Raw genomic sequence first — 23,920 nt, forward strand, 5'->3', positions numbered from 1 at the left:
ATAATGGCATTCCCCTGTCAAATACTTTCATAGACACTTCTAGACAGAGACTAAGACAAGAACTTTTTGATTTCTTGAGGCAAAATAAAAAAAAAGTACATAAATAGCTTTACTGGAAGACAAACAATATGTGGCATAGGAATTGCGACAATACAGCCTACGGCATTAACTACTGTGTTAAGAAAGGGTTAAAGTTCACAAAGTTGTACCTATTATTCTAGGCAGGAAATGTGCCTGCAGAGGAAACAAATCCATAAATTTAAGGGAAGGGATATAGCCTTGGCCAGATGCTGCTAGACCTCCAACAACATCTTCAAACTAAAAAGCAAGGAAGACATCCAAGAGGGATTTTCCTCATTCAGAGGTTCCGGGCAGGATGAACAATCATTTTCTTTTACAGAAAAGCCCAACTGTAAAAAGCATTTTTATCACTTACAGAATTTTATTTGCACATAGTCAAAAAAGTTAAAAAAAAAAAAATGAGATGCATCAACAACAACTACGGTAATCACATTGTAATAAATATTTTTATGGAAATTTGCTAATACAGTCAATCACAGAATTAAGGACTCCTGACTTACAGATGACCCCTAGTAACAGAAAGACCTCTCTGCCCACTGTGACCTCTGGTGAAGCTTTCTTGATGTTACGTTAGTCCCAGGCTGCAATGATCAGCTGTAAGGTGTCTGTAATGAAGTTTTATTGATTATCCTTGTTCCCATTACAGCAAAAAATATTAAAAATCCAATTGTCAAAATTTTTTGTCTGGAGTTATTAAAAATATCTATTCTGACTTACCGTATATACTCAAATATAATTCATCAATTATCAATTTTTGTGCTGAAAACTCTCCACTTGGCTTATACTCGGGTATATAAAACAAAATAAACGGATTACTCACCATTCTGACACCCCGGGCAGCTCCTCTTCTGTCTTCATGTGCGCGGGTGCCGACGCACATGAAGACAGAAGAGGAGCTGCTTGGAATGTCGGAATGGTAAGTACTCCTTTTATTTTTTTTATGTGCTGGCCATACTGGGGGGCTGGCAGGTATATACTAAAGGGGGGTGGCTGGCAGGCTATATACAAAAGGGGCCTGGCAGGCGATACACCACAGGAGGCTGGCAGGCTATATACTAAAGGAGGCTGGCTAGCAGGCTATATACTAAAGGAGGCTGGCTATATACTACAGGGGGCGGGCTGGCTATATACTACAGGGGGCTGGCCTGCTATACACTACAGGGATTTGGCTGTATACTACAGGGGGCTTGTGTCTATGTACTAAAAGGGGCTGGCTATATACTACAGGGGGCTGGCTGGCTATATACTACTGAGGGCTAGTTGGCTATATACTACAGGGGCCTGGCTATAGACTACAGGGGGCTGGCTATAGACTACGACGGGCTGGCTGGCTATATACTACGGGGGCTGGCTGGCTATATACTACAGGGGGCTGGCTATATACTAAAAATAACTATACTGTACTGCGAGTCTGAAAATAGCAAAAAGCCACCATACGAAAGAGATTCATCTTTATGATGGTTCATGCAACTTCCAATAACAGCAGGTTAATCAATTCACATCCAGGATCCCTTCGTCTACAGCATATTACATTACAGACTTCCCATAGTTATCAGTCAGGTTCTTCATGGCTGAAGCTACCTGGCATGGGGTCAGAAATTTTTACAGAAAGGGTAAAAAAAATTAAAATTATAAAAAGGAAAAAGATAACCGTGATAATTGGGAGGAAATTGTCCCGTTTCACTGTATGACTAGTAGATTAGTCAACTTCCTAGAAATGCTTTATTTCCTGGAGGTGGTCAAGTTTAACATATCTCAAACCATGTAAAGATAGAGATAAAATTATAGGACACGGGTCCTCTGATTGCCAGCAATATATTCAATGTTCTTAAAGCAAACCTGTCATCAGGAATGTCATTTTCAGCTGGTGACAGGTTCCAATAGCCTATGCTATGCTGATTATAAAATGTCTTTGTCAGCATTCTCAAACATTATTTCACATTATCTGGCCTGTGCCAGCAATGTGTGGTGAGGTGGGGGCAGCTGAAGCACCCAAATATCACATAAGGTTCACAAATTCCCAATTTTATGACACCACCCATGTATTTAAGCAGGGGGCCTCTGCAGATGGTCGCCACATGGTTTTAGAGGAACGCACTGATCTACTAGGATGAAATATTTCCAATCAGGAATAGCATCCACATCTCCCAACAGGAGTCCAGACGTTTGTGTTTTCTCCCAATTTTGACATTATACATAAACAAGTAAGGGGTAATAGTAATTCTTTGGGTGTTATTTAGCAGCCAGTGGCACCTTATTCTGCTCAGTGTCAACAATTCAAAGTACCATAGCGAATGTGGAAAGAAGGCAATAGGATTTTAAACATGCTATGAGAGCGAGACAGCCAAAGAATTCAGAAGCCATCTGCAAGGAAGATTACGATTCTAAGACTACAATGTATGCAATTCTGTCAAAATCTGTGCAGTTTCCCCAAAGATGTCCCTTTTACGGAGTTGAAACATTAATGACAGAGACTATTGACAGTAAAGACAAGGTTAAGAAGATGAAGAGGTAATGAAGGAGTTGCATATATGCAGTAGTGCGGTACGGTGGCTGAGTGGGTAGCACTTCTGCCTTGCAGCGCTGGGGTCCTGGGTTCAAATCCCACCCAGGTCAACATCTGCAAAGAGTTTGTATGTTCTCTCCATGTTTACGTGGGTTTCCTCTGGGTACCCGGGTTTCCTCCCACACTCCAAAACATACTGTTAGGTTGTTTAGATTGTGAGCCCCATGGGGACAAGGACCAATTTGACATGCTTTGTGCAGCGCTGCGTGATCTGTGTGTGCTATTATTAGAATTATTATTATTATAAGTTGTTATACATTCCAATGAACATAACTATGTGAATATGCAGCCAGCAAGTCATAACTGACACAACTGACAGCGGTCTTCTTTTTTTCTCATACTTCCTGTGGGCCATAGTGAAAAAAGAACCCTCACTGTGGCTCCTGGTTGGTTCGCTGACACTCCTGGCTGGGTCGGAAGTGTCTTTGGTGACCTCAGCAGTCATGGCCCTGGTGACATGAAGCAGTGTTGTCATAGGGATGACTACTGAAACCAGTGGCCCCAGAGGCTTTTTTGAGAAAAATAGAAGACCCCTTTAAAGGGCTGTGACTATGAAGTGTTCAAGTTAGAAAAGTCCGTGGACACATGTATGGATCCTCCCACGATAAACATAGCTCCTCCAAGAATGCAATTAATAATTTCATTAAGTTATAGAATCTACCAGAATCACTACAGTAATTTTGTTAAAATAAGAACAAGAGCACATTCTGTCTTATATTAGTCTAAGGGACATATGCCAACTATAGAGAAATATACTAAATGTCTTAGAATCCCCTATCTTCTCAAATATCAGTAGTTTTAAGGAATTTGAGCTGTAATTTGCCATCTATTAAATCAATGCTTGACTTCTTAGCAGAGAGGTTAGGAACATTAAGAGGCAAATTACAGTGGTCTGAGGAATATATATTTCTATTCCCATGTATCATAACTTTATTTTTTATTCTAAGATTAGACATTATATATGAAGACACTTTTAAATCCTAGTAAAGGGTTAAATCCCACAGCAAAACCATGAAACGGCCACAATGATGGTTTTATTTATGGACCCACCTCAGGACATTTATCATGTACATAAATCTCCAGTCTGGGAGGCAGGAGATGTTCCCATGGACTGGAGCTGTATCTGTGAAAAATCTTTATCTAACAAAGCCTCAGGACAAAATCATTCATGGAAGAAATTCACAGTACACTTCCAAAGCACAGTAAAATAATAAAGTATTGAATGATCCTGCCTATAGGTGCGAGGATGCCAAGAAAAGTCACTGTACACAGAAGCACTATGACAATAGCAAGTCATACAAATAGAAGATCAATAGAAACATTTGTTAACAGCCAAGGCTATCAAGGCCAAGCTACGCCTCACCTCATCACAACAAGGGCGTTCCCCAATGACATTAGCCATCTCATATACACATATTACAACTAAGGACCCTGGCTCAAAGGAAGGATCAAAAATGTATGTGCATAGGAATTCTGTCAGTTTTGACAAATAAAGCTGCAGAGAGTGTGCGGCATTGGTCCCGGAGATCCGTTTAACAAACTTTTGACTGTGTTAGTAGCAGCAGGACTAAAAGCATTGATATTCCACGATCGTATCTGGATTTGGAGCACTCAGGTGTCTTGAAGTGTGAGATCTTACAGCACAGCCTACCCCTCTGCTATGAGTCACTGCTGCATACAACTGCAGTTATTCAGGAAGAGGGTACTGTACGGTGTTCAGTGAAGATATCACACACACCAGTGCACCAGGGTGCAAAAACATGTAGCGAATCCAACTGCACACAACCATCCAGGATCAGTAAAAATGTAGCAATTTATTTCACATTCTTGAAAAATTCACGAAAGCAAATGAACATATAGGAGAACACAGACATTCACAGTGTAAATGCCTACGCGTTTCTGAAAAAATCCTTCATCAAGGCAGGGTGCTCGGAATCCAGCTACAATCTTAGTTCTGCATCTACTAACAAGATACCTAACACTGTCTACAGTTTTGTGTGGTCAAACCTGCGTACAGATTCCCTTTAATAGTTACATTTCACATACGCAATGGGATGTGATGCTTTGAAGATGTCATCTCCTGAAAAACAATTGTCTGCTCATATGTTGGTTACTAGCGTCTCTACACAAGCCAAATATTGGGAACTGCTATTTCTAAAAACAAACGTTGCCAGATAAAGGCCTAACAATTGGTTGCATCAATGTTTCAATGTGTAAATGGATGGATGGATCACAGGTCATAGAATTGTGTATATATTAATATTGTAAGGGATTAGGTCCCGGATCGTTTTCTCTTGGGGTAGAAGGGCACAATTCACTAGCACTCTAGTAAATTCACAGCCCACACTGTGCGATTTGGGTACAACTGACCTCAACCAGTTTTATTCGGTAGTAATACAAATAAACAAAACATCACAATAAAGCCTATGCCTCTCCGGCACTAACTATACATTGAGGTTCCCTACCTCACTCCCAAGCACCCCAAAACGCACAGTATTTCAGATCACTGAACTTCCCTAGGTCTGTCTTCTACTTAGCTCGGATGGAAAATACAGGTCTGCTAGTCTAATATGTGAAGTGAAGAGGATGATGAAATATGGAATTAGGGTTATGGATTATTAATGTTGTCATGGTCATCGTGGCTGCACTGCTGGGTAGGAAACATTCACAGCTATATGCGCTCTCCTTCAGAATACGGACATCACTTTCCAGAAGAGTCTGTGTTGGACTTTTCTCTCATTTTCAGAAAATAAGCCTCCATACATCTTCTTTATACATTAATGTATCGGATCACCCCCAAACCATCTCTTTTCTAAAGTGATAAATGCACTGGAACCACACAGTCATCCAGGAGAAAAAACAATGGAGATAAGAAACAAAGACACAACTCTCTCTTACAGACTACACAAAGTCACAGTGAACGAAACACGCAAAGGATTTTTCCACATGGAATTTTTCAAAGATTAGCTCGTCCAGAAACACTGCTGGAGGTGAATGTAAAGTTCTCCATAATCGTTACATTTCTGTTGTTTCACGAACACTGGGGGATCCGGCGGCAATCTCATTTCCATGTTGCTGCCAGATGGCTCCCCGAAATCTACAATTAGGGAAACATGTAGTGAATAACATGGGAATAACATGGTTGGATGTGTTTAGCACCACACTGAAGTTACACAAATTGAAAATGGATTAAATTACCAATGCAGCAGAACTGTTGTGGCCTGACCCAGATACCCATTACTATTGTCTATTAATTTACTAGGGCGGCAGGAGAACCCTATTACAGGTCCAAAACATAAGATTATATGGGAATTTATAGCAATTTTATAAAGCTCAGACTAGTAAAATTGTGAAATAATTGTCTAAAATCCATTAACAAAAAAAAACATTCAGGCTACACCGCTCAGCATACCGTGCAACCTCATATCACTTTCTCTACTATACTAACACTATACTGATTTTGTCCAGAATTTAAACCCATAGGCACACATTTATTAAAGTGTTTGAACCAGTTTTCTCTCTGACTTTGCACTAAAAAGAACATGCAAACTGCTTGCACATATATACATATATATGTATGTGTATGTATGTACGTCGGCTAAAGGAATCTGTACCATCGCGTTTACAATCACCAAATTTTGCACAGCCGCTCTCTGTGACTCTAAGACCATCATAGATTTGGTTTTGAGCCAACATTTTCACCTTGCGCTTTCCAAAATACACTTATTAATCACCATATACAGGAGCCATTGTCTGCTGCTGTGGCAGTTGGAAGCTGAGCTTTGATTGGTTACTATAGGCAATAAGCATAAGACAGCTTGTGTGTGAGGCAAGATGGATAGATATAGAGACAGGCAGGCAGGGAGAGTGAGAGACGGGCAGAGAGAGTGATTGAGAGACAGAAAGACAGGCAAAGAGAGAGAGAATGAGAGACAGTGAGGGAGATTGAGTGACAGTGAGGGAGAGTGAGTGATAGTGAGACAGTGAGAGAGTGTGAGTGACAGAGATACAATCAGGGAGAGTGAGTGACATGGAGACAGTGAGGCAGAGCGAGTGACAGAGACAGGCAGGGAGAGAGAGTGACAGAGAAACAGACAGGGAGAGTGAGTGACAGAGAGACAGACAGGGAGAGTGAGTGACAGAGACAGGCAGGGAGAGTGAGTGAAGGATAAGCAAGGAGATATAGATACATAGATAGTTCTAAAATATTTTTTGTTAACTGATTGTACTTTTTAATTTTTTTTATAGCTAAGAACACTTATTAACTATCCCGGGCAACACTGGGATCTACAGCTCATGTATTTATAAAGCGTCTGCGGCAGTTTTATGTCACGGTTACACGGTTTCTGACAAAGACAAAAATAATGTGCACTAAAGGGGTGTGTTAGTGCTTAGTCGGACCATGCGCTACATTTATTACTGACGTGCGCCACAATTCTGTGATGTGATCCCAGCTTAGAATCACTTATACAAGATGTGCTCACATGTAAGGGTTTGTCTGGGATTTGAAGATAAGGAATGGGGGTGTAAAAATAACAATAATAATAAATAATAATAAAAATGATAACAGGTTATGCTCACCTTCTCCCTTGCTGCCATTCTGCCATGGCACTGTCCATTGCAGAACCCTCTGTTTGTATACCATCAGTCACATATAAAAATTTTCTAATTCTAGAAAACCCACTAAAAAATATCAGATGAGATTTCACATAAAGACCTTCCAAAGTCATATGCAAATGAGCAGCAAAAGTCACATTCACATTCACTTTTAGAGACTGCAGGGGGAGTGCCAATTAAGTTGCCCCCATCTTTGGAACTGCATTATATAGAACCATGCTTTGGGGATCATATTATAGATGGGAATCTCCTATTTCAGATCACAACTGTCACGTGGTTGAGGAAGCTACAGAAACAGAGATAAAGGAAGTTATAGCCTTAACCTGAAGAAAACTCTGCTCATTTTCACATGACTTTGGAAAAGATTTTTTTTATATGTAAACATGCAAGATTTAACCAAAGGAAGGAATTCTAGAATTGATATTTCATATCCTACATTCGGGTGCTAGTAGTTTATAGGGGTAAAATATGGTAACAGAGCCCCTTTAAAACTAACAACCTGTATTTTCTCTGCTAGAAATGCTGAAGAAGTGCTTTCTCCATCCCAGCATTGTGCTGATATAAGTTCTAATTTTGAGTTTTCTTATCATTTTTATGTAAATTTGCAAGAGGCATTATGGAAATAATAGGAGGGAATTAAGCTTTATCCTTTCTGTATTTTCCTTCAGAGAAGGGCAGCAACATACTGGGAAAGAGGTGGCTTTTCAAAATGCATAGAAAGAGATTTTCATGCGCGGCTAGGCTTATTTGAATATTGTACAGATATGAGGAAAAAATGGTTGTTTATTCCTAGGAAAACTGAAAACTGCAATATTTTCTAGCAGGGCAGAAAGTACATCTCCTAATCCTAACAACTCATAAATTGGAAATGAAATGAGGATGATAAGCAGGCAGATCAATTCTGTGTCAGCTCGCTTTCTTTTAATATAGAAAACGTATCCATCCATTCACTGTTCAATAAAATGACTGCAGGCTTCTGTGCAAAAATATGAAAACATGTTATTTATGCAACAAGCGTTTATCAATTTATTTCTCCATCACATTTTATTCTTATCAAATAAACTATATGCAGCCGAAGCTTCTCAGGAAAAAGTCTGGAATATGATATAAATTGTAACAAATCATCAATTTTACTATATTTTAGGGTATGTGGATTTAAAGGGCACCTGCATTTTCACTATAAAAAAATCTCATCACACCCAGTCCAGGGTGTGGAACTGGTGTGCCTTATAGAGCAACTACACTTTTCAAGATATTTTTTTTATTATTTCAGAGATGAATGGTGCAGGTGGTAAACTTTGTCATGTATTCATTTAGTGAAGGAGCTTCTCTGTGACTTGTTTCTCCTCCTTCTCCTGTAGTGAGGAGTGTACCTAAAAGCCTTCTGAGTGATGTCCACTTCAGACAGATAAAAGGTTAAAGGGAACCGGTTGTCAGAAATTGGGCTAATAAACTATTGCCAGGACTGAGTGGCTAACAAGGCTACTTGTACAATGGCAGCACCACTCTCTCATTACAATGTTGAAAAAAAGTAAGATCAGGCATACTGGCCAAACTTTTCATTCCCAAGGGAGCAACAGCAGTGAAGTGCAATACAAGTTGTTGTATTCACACCACAAATGCATGTCAAAGAGTGAAGAGAGGCGATGGGGAGGATGAGGGCAGGAATAGTTCTCAAAAAGGTATAAAGTATTGAAGGTTCATTTGGCATTTGTGACAGACCATTATTGGAAACATTTATCTGTTGCAACCCAAAAATTGTACATCTGTTTAGTGCATTTTTCTCTTTTTCATCTACTGATAATCACAGTATCAAGAGGAACAGAAAATTTGTGATCTGAGCTTTCAAGGAGAGACGAGCCCATGTCATGAATTTTAATGTATGAAGAAAATACAATCTGCAATTTCTGAAGCCTCATTACGTTTATCAAGAGAACAAAGTGCGTTTATTGAATTTGTAGTCTAGCAGAAATCCTTAGGTTTATGCATAGGGCAGACATTTTATCTATTGCCCCAAATACTACAGTGTCATCTTCAGCATCTCAGCAGACACAAAGCAATGAATCCATCCTCATCATCCATACTAAGGCATCAAGGGAGAAAATTCTAGCCATGATCCATTACCAAAATTGCCATACATGAGGCCGTACACACAGGTACCACTCTTGGGGAATGTCAAGTGACGTCGGTCATCAACTAGAAAACTGATAAAACACCATGATATCACATACATATCTATATACCGAAGTACACATATGCATTCAGCTCTTTACATAACAAACCTGATAAGATGTAAGCAGAAAAAAGTGTCAACAATCATATGTTGGGAGAATATTATTGTGGCTACGCTAAAAGCTAAACATTGACATGTTTTTTTTTTACTTTTAATTCTCTCCCAGAGACTAATAGAAACATGTAGCAGTTGTAGTAGAGAGGAATATGTCGGGTGTATGCATTTCTTATTGTGATACTACTTACTACCACCTACTCCCATAGCTCTCATTGTCTGCCCCGCTGACTAACCAATTACAGCACAAAAGATTAAGGTATGGCCTAATAGCAGAGGAACTGCTCAGAAATCACCGTCAAAATGGTGTGACGTCAATGGGGTGTGACCATGGTGGAGGAAAGGAAACAAGCTAATAAGACTGCAGCTTGTTATTCCACAGAGCTACAATAGGTACAAGCATTCCTCTCCACCATACACAAGCAGGAGCATCCAATAAATACCGGTACATCATTACCATGTACACCATTGTGAAGTGTAACTCTGGGAATGGCACGGCTGCTCTCAGTCCACTCATACTCACAATGTATCAGAAGTTGTGACTTGCAGATTTACCCTGAAAGGATGTCTAATAATGAATACAACAGAGCCTGACACATCAATAATGACCCCTGCACCCACATTCATTCCTATGGAGACTGGGATCATTTATCATAAACTACCACAATCACCCATGGTCTACCCTTCACTCCTAGAGTAGGGGCATTGTGCGCCAAGTATGATGATCCAGCTATACACATAACAGACTACGAAAGATTACAAGGTGCCATCATTATCACTACCCAACATAAAGTATCTACATTCAGTGACTTTCCCCATACATAGACCCTTCCCAGGATAATCTCATAATAAACTAGATAACTGGGATATCTCTGCAAAATACAGATCTGGTGAATCATAACAAAAGACAGCGTGACTACTTTAAATTATAGTTTAGAACTACTTATTTATACCTCAGCTATTTCCTTCCTGCATAGCTGAACACAAGATGGAGAACATAAAAGGTCTAATAAAAATTTCTTAAATCTACAACACAGATATATATTTAAACGCTATAACAACAAACCCTATTTTCCATCCTTCATTAACAAAGTGGCTTTTATAATTCCCCATAGTCTGGGAAGATCCACCCGTCTTAACCTGCTGCCAGACAGTGAAAACTAAACTATACGGTAATTATATAGTCTTGGAGGCCAAATCAGCTCAAGTACATATAAGCTTCTACTAAAACACAATGATGTTGTATTCTTGACTTGTAGATAAGTTAACAGTAGTTGCCACTACTTGTGATCTGTTCAGATTGGAAAGTAATGGGTTATAGTGGATCCTGCCTACTTGCCAATATCAGGTAAAATGGACTGTAATTACAAGTAAATGGGTCATTGTAACTTTAGATTTTTTAATACTATTGTTATTCATGCAGTCAAAATAATTTTACCAAACTCAGTTCCAAAGAATTACATTCAAGAAGGTGCAATCGGAAAGTACTTCATCAAGTGATGCAAACCTTCTATAGACTTGTATAAGTCAGTCCTTACTGTGTTAGAAAATGACTTCCTTCATGATATGGGGAACTTGGCTTCTCCTTCCCAGCCATTTCTCTAGTAAAAATATCAGAAAGGGGAAGGCAGAACAGAGAAGCAAAGTCCAGTTCAGAAAATATAGAAATGTAAATGAATACATGTATAGAATCATTGTAGTCTTGTCTTATCCACTTCTTTATAATATGACGTGTAGGGTAATTCTTAGAAGATGCTGGAAACTCACATATTGCCGGGCAGCACTTCTTAGGACACCTAGATCCTCCTGACCAGGAAATAGGACATATGTTTTCCAGAAAGAAGAGGTAACAATAGGGTTGTCTGCTTTTACCTGTTGAATTTTTACGTCATTTCTTTCTACCTTTGTTAACTGCCATAACACACTGCAACATTTCAGATGACACAGTCCTTCTTCGGTCACTGAATGAAGCTTCATGGGGTAAAAAGCAACAAGAGATACAAAATCGGGTCAATGGACACAGGTTCCTGTTGGAACTGGAAACAACATGCGAGGATGTTCTGAAATGAACGAAGTAATGATCAAGAATTGCCATAGGATAAGAAGCGATATAAAACAGCCTATGTTTTAATCACCACAACGTCCAAATATGTGTATTTATTTAGCCTTGTGTAGCAATATTTCAGCAGTGTAATTTAGCCTTTCTCCAGCTATACCACTACACGAGGTAACATTTTCTAGGCTTTTTTTGTTCACATGTATATATAAATCCAGTGGTTGGAGTTACAGGGAGCACTCGCGGTATATTTTTGGACTGTGCTGCTATATTTTTGTGTCTACATTGCTGCACTGGACTTGCCGATTCTGCATTGGTAGAGTTATGATCACCATTCATCTGTCCAATCACTGGCCTCAGCAGTTACATTAATTTGCAGTACGTATACATACACATGTCCACTGTGGCTAGCCATGAACGTGACATCATTGTTGCAGTGGTCAAGGGAGTGACAGAGCATTTCTAGGTGCAGTGTGTCCACTACAGCCATAGATATCCCATAAAAATCAATGTTAAACACGTGTCTGCCAAGGAGCTGACAGAAATGGAGTAGAGAGGATTGCTGTAAATTGGAGGAGCTCATGTAGTGTAAGAGGCTGGTTTATCACTGAAGACGCCCCATGCTGTGTAAGTGCATGCAGGGAAGAGCTAAAATCATCAGCAGTTATCTACACACTGCTGGGCGCTCATCATAGAGGGACAACTAAAGCCAAATTTTCGCCCCTATACGCGTGTATAGATGATACCATACCACCGCCATGTTACATCACAATTATTATGAGGAAAAAAATTGATGATCTCTCCCACTATTATATCTGATGGGTTCCCTTAATATATGTGAGTCTTTTTTCCATTAGATTTCAGGACCTCATGCTTATTGCCCATACAGGTATTTTCCCTTCCAACCCCGCCATTACAACTTATGCAACACTTATAGGTCAAATAATACCCTCATAGATCAGATTAGGTTATAAGTGTCTTTCCAAGGTCATAACTGACCGCTGGAATACTGTTATAAAAGATAATTGTTGGGGGGGGGGGGGGGAGAGACTTTATACCTTATGTAATTTGGCCTAAAGACTCTGGTGCCATTGGGAAGGGATGGTCAGAGAAGGCAGCAAGCAGGTTAAAAGTGCTTTGGGGGACATGTAGCTGGAAGGCCTCTGCTACTTCATATAAGTATGAAGTTTTTTTACCATCTTTTATAAAATTATGCGGGCAGCCAGATCTTTAACCACTACAAAGCTCCAGTGGTGCTTGATTTGTAGAGGTTAAACTGATGTGGTAGATTTCCTTTAAAACCTGAGATTCCTCTTACTCCCTGCCTTGTTGTGCTGTGTTTTCATACAAACAGCCAGAAAACCATAATTAATGAATAAGTTTCTAATTCCTAAAGTAGAACATACAGCACAAGCACATTAATAGAATTCAAGCTGAACAAAAGCAGCAGAGTCATTCTGGTTACTATTATAGTCGGCGCTGATGTACTAAAGTGTACAGTAATAGCTTCCAATAAATATGGAAGTGTAAATAAAAATGTAACTCACGCTGAGCAAATTACATTACAGAATAACAAGCAGCATTTGGCTCAGAGTATATTAGCAGTGAACTGGCAGGAATAAATCCTCTGCTCTGATGAAAGACACTAATTATTCCAATGTTACATCACCGAATAAAACGTGCCCATTACACATAGGTAGGTGCCAATGTTTATCTATCAATAATCCGTTTACTGCCACGTGTCCTCCATCACCTTCACCTTCCACTGATAAGTGTATTAATAACGTATTGCGGAGATGGAATTGCTACACACCTCTGGTAAAATGCCAGACCAGGAAAAAATATCACATTTATTACCAACTTTAATGTGACCCATCATTTATACTTTCATTGAAAAACAAACTGAAATTATTTAGTACAACAGGAAGAAATTCTCCTGCATGTCCACTGGATGAAATCAATGTTAAGATCTTAAAGATCAGGTCACAGTGAGACATGATGTGCTTACCGCATTGTGACCGTATGCTATAGACCTCAATAGTGGCTGTAATATGGTGCAAATCACATCCACCATTTTGTTTGTGTGCATAGGGCCCTAGGTGTTATTTCTTTCACTAAAATACATTAAAGGGCATCTACCACTGCATGCAAATGAGCCTGAGGGGCTCCAGGCTCCATAGGTCTTAATGTAGAATGGAGCCCCTCAAGCTCATGTGCATACAGTCCTTCATCCTGGTGGTAGATTTCCTTTAAACATGAGAGTGGCGAGACACATTTATTTATCAGGTTTCACGCGTAAAACAAAAAGCTGCCCCAAAGAAGCATAATAGCCATATTCAGTTCTTTATAATAGTCACACAAGTGGGAACACCCTATCACAATTGGAAATGTGTTGTGTTCAAAAATAGCCAATCGCATGTCAATAGTAGATAGTATACAGCTGCCACCATTTAAAGGCATTCTTAGTAACCCCATACAAGTTTAAAGGAAATCTACCCTTGGGAATCCACTTACCAAAGTAGCTCCCAAAAGTCACAGTGATGCAGGATCTGTTTTCTCATTGACAGCCTCACTCATTCTTATAAAAAACATTTAAAAATATGCAAATTTACTGCCACTCTCCATGTTCATGCGTCATCCTACACCTGACGTCACAGCATTTCGGATATGGATTGCTGCGCATGCGCAGTAGCTTCCGTTGCCACATCAAGAGCTACTGTGTATGCATGGGAATTCAAAGCCGGAGACCTGTGACGATGGGCGCAGAATGCTCAACCCTATAAACATATTCAAAACATATTTTAAAGACAACCTTAAGAAATAAAGCTATTTTGATATTTGTGGCATGGCTTGTCCTATCCTGCTCCATAATAAAAGCAGTAGAAAACAAAACTCCAAAGCCCCCCCCCCCCCATGTTTGGAATAATAAAAATAATTAAAAAAGGGGTGCTTAAAAGACCACATTCACAATATTAAGGTCTCCCCGGATTCTGTTGCAGTGACCTTTAAGTTAAAGAACCTGCAAGTAGGACTTTTCATCCACTCGGCTTCTCACCATGTTTCCAATGACTTTCATTGTAGCCAAAGGAGTCTTATGAAGGCAACTTATACTTACACCTACGCTGTCCACAGCTTTTTATGGCTGTACAGGGTCTCCCAATTCAGACCCAACCTCTCAATTACCTGAAAGCTAAGCTAGTACTGCTATTTACTTTGATTTCACAATGTTTGACACAATATTGTCACAATCCATCATATAGTGAAGGGATGTCCCATCAGACACAGAGCAGTGCCGATCACATCCAGCACGGTTACATTGGTGTCTTGTGCCCTGCGAGCTATAAATCAGGCCTGGCCTATTCTGATTTATAGACTTCTTTTATTTCACTTATCTGTAACTAAGCTTCTGCGCTGTGTAGAGCAGGCAGCCAGAGGCGCTATCTGCAGCTTCCAAATGTGAATGCAACAGAACAGGTTGTAGGAACAAATCATCCCTGAGCCGCGCAAAGACTTAATTACAATCCTAATGTCTCAACATTTAAACGTCGTCAGCGATTTACACAAATTGCTTTCTCTCCCTGAAAGCCGAAAATTCTGTTCTTTAACGTCTTCCTCTACGCGTTTTCTCATCACTGATAATGCAGGAGGGCAAAGAGAATACATATAGGTAGTCCTCTGACTACCAATAAATAAGATTTATCCTCCAAATTAACTTCAATATCTGCACTTTCCAATCAATGAACTTTTACCACAAAATTCTATCAAGTGCTGTATCCTGTGCGGCACACACCTTTTAGTCTGGGGTTATCCTGAAGTCAGATTGAATCCATGGCAAAGTGGGCAACTTTCCTTTACCTGAAGATTGCTTTTTGTTTGCCAGGCATTGTTGTGTTCATAAAGTAATAGGACACTTAGTATAAAGTTCCAACACAGTAATCCAATTTTTCCTGGGAACTAGGGACAGTCTTGCTTCTCAAGGTAGAGAACTTGCAGATGCTGACGATAAAGATGTACATGATCCTTTGATACTATATATATAGTACAGACATTGCAGGAAGCTTTGTGTAGCCGAATCCCCTGCTTCCCTGGATAGCACATGGTAGGTTATCACTGTTAGGCTCCATACACACAAACATATGCTCTGCTCGGTGTGGGACGTGGGTGTAGGCTGAGGAGGTGTGCTGCACAGTGAGGTGTGCTACCGGGCCGCTCTTACAGCAAAAGATAGAGCACCGCGCTGTGCACAACGTACTCCTGTGGAAGCTGCATGCTAGCTGCTGTTCGTACATGTACTGTGCTTCCCCGAAAATAAGTCAGTTTCTTATATTAATTTTTGCTCCTAAAGAGACACTAGGTCTTATTTGTCTATAACCAAGAATTCACTTTTATTATGGAACTAAATATGAACTTGTTTTTTGTAGTCATGTCATCACATACATCAGCATAACCATCTGAATTCCATCAAGAATTTCTTGTGACTCTATTTCCCTGTACAACAATCTATGGTACATTTACCAATTCTGGTATTTGTGAACAAAAAGCAACACTTTTTATTTATGTCAGCAACTTCTGTAACATCCTAAGAACTTTCCAAACTGAATTTCTTGATCTCCATTTCTATTAGAATCTCTCATGTTTAGCAATAACACTTTCCTTCAATGAGCCCCTTCTTGTCCAGGTAGCTGCTCATAGAACATTTGCATTGCAACAGTCAGTGATTTTATCCCATGAATTTGTCACCCATGTCACAACCTGTTGCAGTATCTAAAAGATTTACTAATATTAATATGTTGTGTAGGGAGCTGTAGCAATAACTGCTGCTAGGTCTTATTTTCAGGATTGGCCTTATATTTCAAAGCTTGAAAAAATTTTTAATTATTTTCGGGAGGTGTCTTTTATTTGGGGAAAGGGTAGCATACGACCCCTACGTACGGTTGAGTGCAAGGACCCATTAAACTCATATGTGACACATGGCTGCTGAAGCATGTAGCCATACCCCAAAATATTACAACGTTTTAATCATAATAAACTTGTGTCAAGCCCCTTACCTCTTCCAGATCCTGAGAAACATGGCGTTTGCGCAGTTCCTCCATCCTTTCGCACACGTCGGTAAAGCAGGTGTTGTAGTAGTCGGCGTACTGTTCAGCGAGATCGTCAATATTTCCCAGCGAACCATCCTACAAGCATGAAAGAGAGAATGTCAGGGAGGGGGATACAAAATGGACAAACTGCTTATATTATATCTCAATGGCCCAAATATATGAAGACTGATGCAATCTGTCTTGCGGCAGATAATCCAATAGTGGCACAGGCTATTAGTAAATGTGGTCTTTTTCAGGATGTGCTTTTTCTTTGTTGCACTTTGCTTCCTGCATGTGCGACAGTATATATCTGAGCTTTTGTACATAATAGCAATAAAGAAGCAAATGCTATCTAGTCCACCTCTAGCAAAGGACTAGTTTTGTCCAATTTCCAAATAAGAGAGAGCAAGCAATGACATTAAGTTGTCAGTACAGACACAGCATTGCATACTGCTTAGTGTGCCCATAGTGTCAGCCAATAACAAGTGAAAATAAAAACTTTGGGGGCTCTCCTTTCTTCTTATGAATCTAGTGCATTCCATGCTTAACCCTGTCCACTCCATTAGGACCCACAATGGGCAAATGACCATTAAAACTGGACCATGCAGTGAAGAAAGTAGGCGGCCTAGTCCAATCTTACAGACTGAACTAGCAAGAAGATTACTTCTTCCCATAAATAGATGCATCTGCTTTGTGCAATGACTTGCATGAAGCTACGTAGCCAAGTGATATACAGCTGCCACACGCTCCCTAAACAAGTTATATGGCTGGAGACTTATCCTTACCCTAGGCAGCACTTATCACCTAAGTTATGCTTTCACAAAGCTGTTAATGGTTCCAAAGGTCGCAGAATAGTGAGAGCACAGCCCAAGTAATCCACTTAAGGAACAATGCAAGTGTCAGATCTCCAGCTTATTCACATTATTTATACATGTGGATATTTCCAGTGAAAAGTCAGGAACCCACATGCCCGAGCTCCACTCAATCCAACATATATTTAGGTCTTAAGTGTCATTTTAGGGTCTTAAAGGTCAGAGTCTGCTTCCAGGCACTGCAGGTGCTACCTGAGCATTACTGTCTAAAAAAAACATAGATTTTAACATATAGTGAAATTTGTTTAGTATTAACAGCATCTTCATGTAACATGTCACCAGTAGGACCTGTATACATTCCAAACACACCCTTCCTAAAAAAAATGTGAATTTGTCAGATAAAGAGGATTTATATCAGCTGCATACCTACAGTCACTATGTTGGCGCTGAATTGTTGCAATCATAGGACTTGTGTGGCCAGGTCCTCTGAACAGATTCTGTTCCACATTAAATTCACCTGTACATTGTGTGCCCCTGGAGTGTACAGAAAGGGAGCAAAACTAAACACAGCACTGACATGAAATTCACAGGGGGCTATGGTTTTGCGGCATTGGAGTGCTGTCATCATTACATACATTGCATGCTGAAATATAAGCTCTTTTTGTGCCAGGATGTGAAGTCCACGCCATAACCAAGGACGGGCTTGAAATGTGTTAATTACAAGTTCTATGGCATCATGGTGGGTGACAGGTTCCCATTAATGTGCTAAAGACATCAGCTTAAACCATTAGCCCACCATTTCCATAAACATCAATATAAGCTAAAAATATACAAGAAAAGTGTCTTTTATCATAAGTTTACATTCTTTATGCACAGACTTTGTGCTGGAAACATTTCACTAACCAACCGCAGAATAGAGTATGGGACTCCATACCGCACAGTGATATATGATACAACGAGTCCCTTCTTTAAAAAATAAAAACAGCAGCACCAAGCTTGTTTACAGTGGGAAAGCAGGGACTCCTTTCGTCAACTCTCTAGTCAATCAGTGAATCACGGGCCAATCGGTGTCCTGATTTCACAGACCAGCCACAGTGTTGAGGATAGGACTCCGAGCATCACAGTGATATATGATCCAAGGTGTCTATCCTACCCCGTCTTCAATCATCCAATTTAGCCAGAAAATACACAATTCCCAAAACCATGGTTATAATGGCAGTTTCCCTTTAGCACATTCCCCCAAAATAGTTTGGGTGAAGAATCTATTTACAAAGTAGATGCTATGTAAAGTGCACACTGTATATGCCATTATCAGATCTACCAAACTTAACTACAATATTTGTGCTTCTATGTCCTTTAAAATGTCTGTAAAAATATGTTTTATTATTAATAAAACTGGCAATAACTGCACAAAAAGCTCTGCCCGGACAATATTAATTTGTTACGGTTTCCCCATATGCCAAGTGAAATGAGGCCATTATATGCCAGATGGCTGTAAATACTGTACTTTTATTTATCTCTGGGACTTGTCGGCTACTACAATACATAATGATTCCCACCAGCACCAGCGTTTCATTATAGAGCACGTCTAGGGTCAGTGCATCGGCGGCATTCATTAATAGAGCGCCAGAGGGCACAAGACTACCAGAGGGGACATTCATCTCTATTAACAGATCCTGGGTTCATCATCTAACACATTATTTGCGGCACTTGTCATACTGAATGCTAGGACATGAAGGTAATTGAAGGATAGAGCTCTGGAGAAGGCCAAATGAAAGAGACAATTGTTTTACACTGCAACAAGAAAACAGACACCAGGAAATCAATGGTTTTAGAGGCCCATGTAGAATTATGGTCAAGGAACATAATTGACAGTTATGTTATATAGAATGGTTTCCCCTAAATCCCTTCCTCCTCCAATCCTTTCCCTTCCTTGGTCGAACTTGATGGACATGTGGCTTTTTTCAACCATATAAACTATGAATTCCCCAGGCAAAATTATTCTAGAAATGGACTATTAGGAAACACATGCAACTAGTCAAATCGCTACTAGTCTAAAGCTGCATTGGAAAGGTAACATACTCTTAGATACACAAGACATTTTAAAAGAGTTTGTCCCAAGTTTTCAACAGTATAGGGTATAACAAGGTGATCGTTGAGGGTCTGACCCTTGGGATCCATGCTATTTAGAGAAGAGGGGTCCCATTCGCAATTAAGTGGAAGCTCCATTCACTTCTATGGGAGTGCCAGGGATAGCCCATCACTGTGCTCGGGTATTTGAGGCACATCCATGCAACTGAATGGATGAATTCTTATCCTGATGCTCCAACCCTTAGTCAGAACAGGACCATTCATTGTTCTTCAGACCGTGTTGGGTCCCATTCTCATGATCGGCAAGGTTCCAGCAGTTCAACCCTCACCGATCATCATGTTATTTCTTATCCTGTGGATATGGGATAACCACAAAACTTGGCACAAACCCTTTAAGCTTACTGAAAAAAAAGGTTCAAGTCCCAGGGTCAACATCTGCAAAGAGTTCTGGGTGCTCTGGTTTCCTCCCACACTCCAAAACATACAGTTAAGTTGTGAGCCCCATTGGGGACAGGGACCGATTTGGCAAGCTCTGTGCAGCGCTGCATAATCTGTGTGCGCTATATAAAGAATTATTATAATTATTAAATGGAGTAAACTGCTTTTCTGAATATGACACACAGCTCTGATATGTGAAACTAACAAGCCGTGCCCGTGTGTGACATCATATGACCATGGACCGATTTCTATCCACTGGAAGTAAACATAGAATCTTTCTATAGAATGACAGAAAGCAGAGATCTAGAAAACCCTGATGTATTGATACAGAAAGTAAACTGTATAACTTTATAGAAACCACACTTTGTGGACTCTAGACAGCCCACCTAACTCTTGATTACAGTTGCTGTTTAGCAGCAAAGCAAGAACTCCTTGCATCTTATATCATTATGATGCTTGGAGTCCCAGCCTCGGCACCGTGGACAGTCCCACCACACAGAATAAGAAAAGAATGGCACTCACCCGGATATTGTCAGTAGCTTCAACTTTTAGTCCTTTATTGATGTGTACTCACAAAAAATACACAGGGATGCGCAGAGTGTCCTCTCTCCCCGTTTGCTGTGTATTTTTTGTGAGTATGCACCAATAAAGGACTAAAAGTTGAAACTACGGACAGTATGCGGCTGACTGCTATTCTTTTCTTTTCTACATGGAACTATTCATTAACACTGCACTGTCTGCATAGAGCACAACTCCGCGCAATAGTATTCGCCACAAATAATCTTCGTTATTTATGATAAGGACTTTGTTGCCATTCCGCACCTTTTATCATGTTCTGCACCGTAGATAGTTTGAAAATCTCGCCAACGCAAGCTCGGTGATACTTGGACCAACCATGACTTTGTCTCTGGCCTAAATCAGAGATGAGTTATTATCCTGAAGATTTTATCTACATACACACAGGCCGGGCCACAAAGCATGATCAACAGTACAAGAGACTTACTTTACCGAGTCCTGGCTCTTTCAGCACATATACTTGGGAGGTAGGCTTTCATTTGTCATGCAATTCCATTCTGACTAGACCTTCCTTCCTACAGTTTCCTTCTCTTTAGCCTTTAAATAGGATGGGAAATGACTAAAACTACTGGAGGCTAAAGTCATTTAGTCTTACTCCTACACAGACTTAGTGGAAGAAAAAAAACATTTCCTGCTATTCGGCCAGTAAAAGGTATGTGCGTAATAAAGGCATATATACAGTTTTACTCGCCCAGTTCAGGATTTCCTCAGGAAATTCAGTTTTCTCCCATAGTTCTACATTACTACATTCAAGAAAACCCCTGATCCATTTGGTCTACTTAAATTATTAGCAATAGGCCATAAATACAGGGTGGGCCATTTATATGGATACACTTTAACAAAATGGGAATGGTTGCTGACATCAACTTCCTGTTTGCGGCACATTGGTATATGGATGTGGATGTTGACCATGGCGACCATTTTGAAGTCGGCCATTTTGGATCCAACTTTTTTTTCCAATGGGAAAAGGGTCATGTGTTCAAAGTGTTGAACCCAGAGGGAAGCACTTAGAACGCACTTTATAAGTGGTCATAAACTTGTTAATAACTAATGAAAGAATAAAGTTATGATAAAGCCAAGCACACCATTATTTTCTTGTGCAATTCTCAATATGTTTGATGTGCTACATGTTCCTCTTCTCATTGGAAAAAAAACTGTTGGATCCAAATTGGTAAACTTCAAAATGGCCACTTGAAAAGTTTTCCCCCTACCATAAACTAATTCCCACAAACAGGAAGTATGTCACCAACCATTCGCATTTTACTAAGGTGTATCCATATAATATACATACATCTCTGTCAAATCAAGTAAAAGGGGCTGATGTGCAATACCAAGTACAGAAGCTAAACAATGTGCAGCGCAGCAACTGATTGGACTTCTGTGGTCACTTTAATAACTAGTTACTGCCCAATATGTTTTTGTAACAATATAGTCAATTATTGTACTCTGCACAAAAAAAAAACATTCAGATGGGGAATAAATGTGTCTGCATCTTGTAGTAAAGATCTGCATCCCGTGACTATGTTCTGCATCTTTTGTGTCTTATTATAATGACAATGGCTTTAATTGTTCTTCACAACATCCATCCCATCCATCCTTAATGAGCACAGTTGTGTAACAGTCATCTCTCTACTGTATTATGAAGAATAGCCATCGGACGCCTGTGCACGGCAAGCCCAAACTCCACGGGACAACAAGGAAGCAAGTCACCCCAGTCCATAGCTGTGCAAAAACAAATGGGGTCACAGACAGGTCCACACAGAATCCAAGGTCAACACCGTATTTCATGTGAAATGAGAAACACCAACGAAATGGAAAATAGTTTTTGATCATGGAATGGAAATAGTTAACCCAGAGCATGCAGCTAGAAGACCATTTAAGAAAAGCATAGGCCTCAGGCTACATGTACATGACCATATTTTCTAACTGTACTGCAACTTTTTTTTTCACTGCTAACCAACGGCCCCGTTGTTTTCAGCGGAAAATACAATCATCCATTTGATTGACAGAATTTCCAATTGAATTGTAATTTGTTTGGGTGGCCGCAAATTATTGGACATGCACTCACTGTACCTCCCTTCTCCACCCAACATGCTATGCCAGGGTCCTATAACCAGTGCGCACACGGTGGTGTACACTATTTGCATACTGCAGTGCTGATGCACTATCCTGGATGTAGTGTGCAGGCCAGCTGCTTCCCCTTCCTGCTGAAACAGAGATCATTGGTTGTGGCGTTAGAAAAGCTTGACTAGTTATTTGTGTGTAAAAGCTGAACAGGGTTCATCATCAGGTAGTTATGTATTCAGGACTCCATATACTGACTCCACTATACTATGCACATAGCCAGACCATTTTAACAGGAAAAATTTATTGAGTCCGCCTTCTGATTTTACAGAAAAAAATCCTCACTAACAGCAAGTAAAAAACTGCAAAATTTAGAGGCATAACTCCGGAGCAGTGTGGGTGCCATCAGGTGACTGTCCCCGCTTGCATAAGGGAGGAGGAACATTTCCAGCTTTGACAGAATTAAACTTCCTGTCAACAAGGCTGAAAAATTCATGTGGGTACATTCACATGAACTTAATGAGAAGCCGATATACGTCCACACGATTTGCGACTTCATTTCAGTACCCATTGACATTGGCAAATTTACTTACCCGGTCCATTCGCGATCCAGCGGCGCGTTCTCTGTGGTGGATTCGGATTTTCCGGCGATTCACTAAGGCAGTTCCTCCAACGTCAACCAGGTGTCGCTGCTGCACTGAAGTCCGCCGAGGTCCGCCGGAGTTCGCGATCCTATTCCTGGTGAAGGTAAGTGCGTGTCCAGCGACACTTTTTTATTTTAAATGCGGCGGTTTCTCCGAATCCGTCGGTTTTTCGTTCGGCCACGACCCCCATTTCTGTCGCGTGCACGCTGGCGCCGATGCGCCACAATCCGATCGCGTGCGCCAAAAACCCGAGGCAATTCAAGAAAAATTGCCGCAAACCGGAAATATTAGGGTAATACGTCGGGAAAATGCGAATCGGGCCCTTAGTAAATGACCCCCACTGTTTCAACGCACCATGAACATGTCCTATATTTTGCGGTGTTCCTGTGGCTGCCCTGCGTTGCTCTATGGAGAGGGTAGAGGTGAGCAGCGCTTATCACTGTTCCTCTTCAGCGCGGCTGTGAATGTACCCTTAGATGTTTCATTGTTATTAGCAAAATCATTATTTAGCAGTAAGCTGTCATTTCAAAATGTATCTATTTTTCCATCGAGCAACCATGTGTGGTTTATGTAGTTTATATGAAGTCTGTCATTTTTTAAATTCAAG

The 23,920-nt window shown here is 40.3% G+C and overlaps 1 protein-coding gene across 11 annotated transcripts in view; it reads right to left on the reverse strand.

Annotated features, from left to right (window-relative positions):
* SASH1 (SAM and SH3 domain containing 1) overlaps nt 1-23,920 on the reverse strand; it is a 568,005-nt gene that overhangs the window by 78,284 nt on the left and 465,801 nt on the right. For all 11 annotated transcript variants that reach the window (XM_072141332.1, XM_072141330.1, XM_072141341.1 and 8 more), the window contains exon 2: nt 16,656-16,784. In XM_072141332.1, coding sequence (XP_071997433.1) covers nt 16,656-16,784 — 129 coding nt within the window. The remainder of the gene's footprint in view (nt 1-16,655; nt 16,785-23,920) is intronic.

Source organism: Engystomops pustulosus, chromosome 3, assembly GCF_040894005.1.
Source record: "Engystomops pustulosus chromosome 3, aEngPut4.maternal, whole genome shotgun sequence".
NCBI lineage: Eukaryota > Metazoa > Chordata > Amphibia > Anura > Leptodactylidae > Engystomops > Engystomops pustulosus.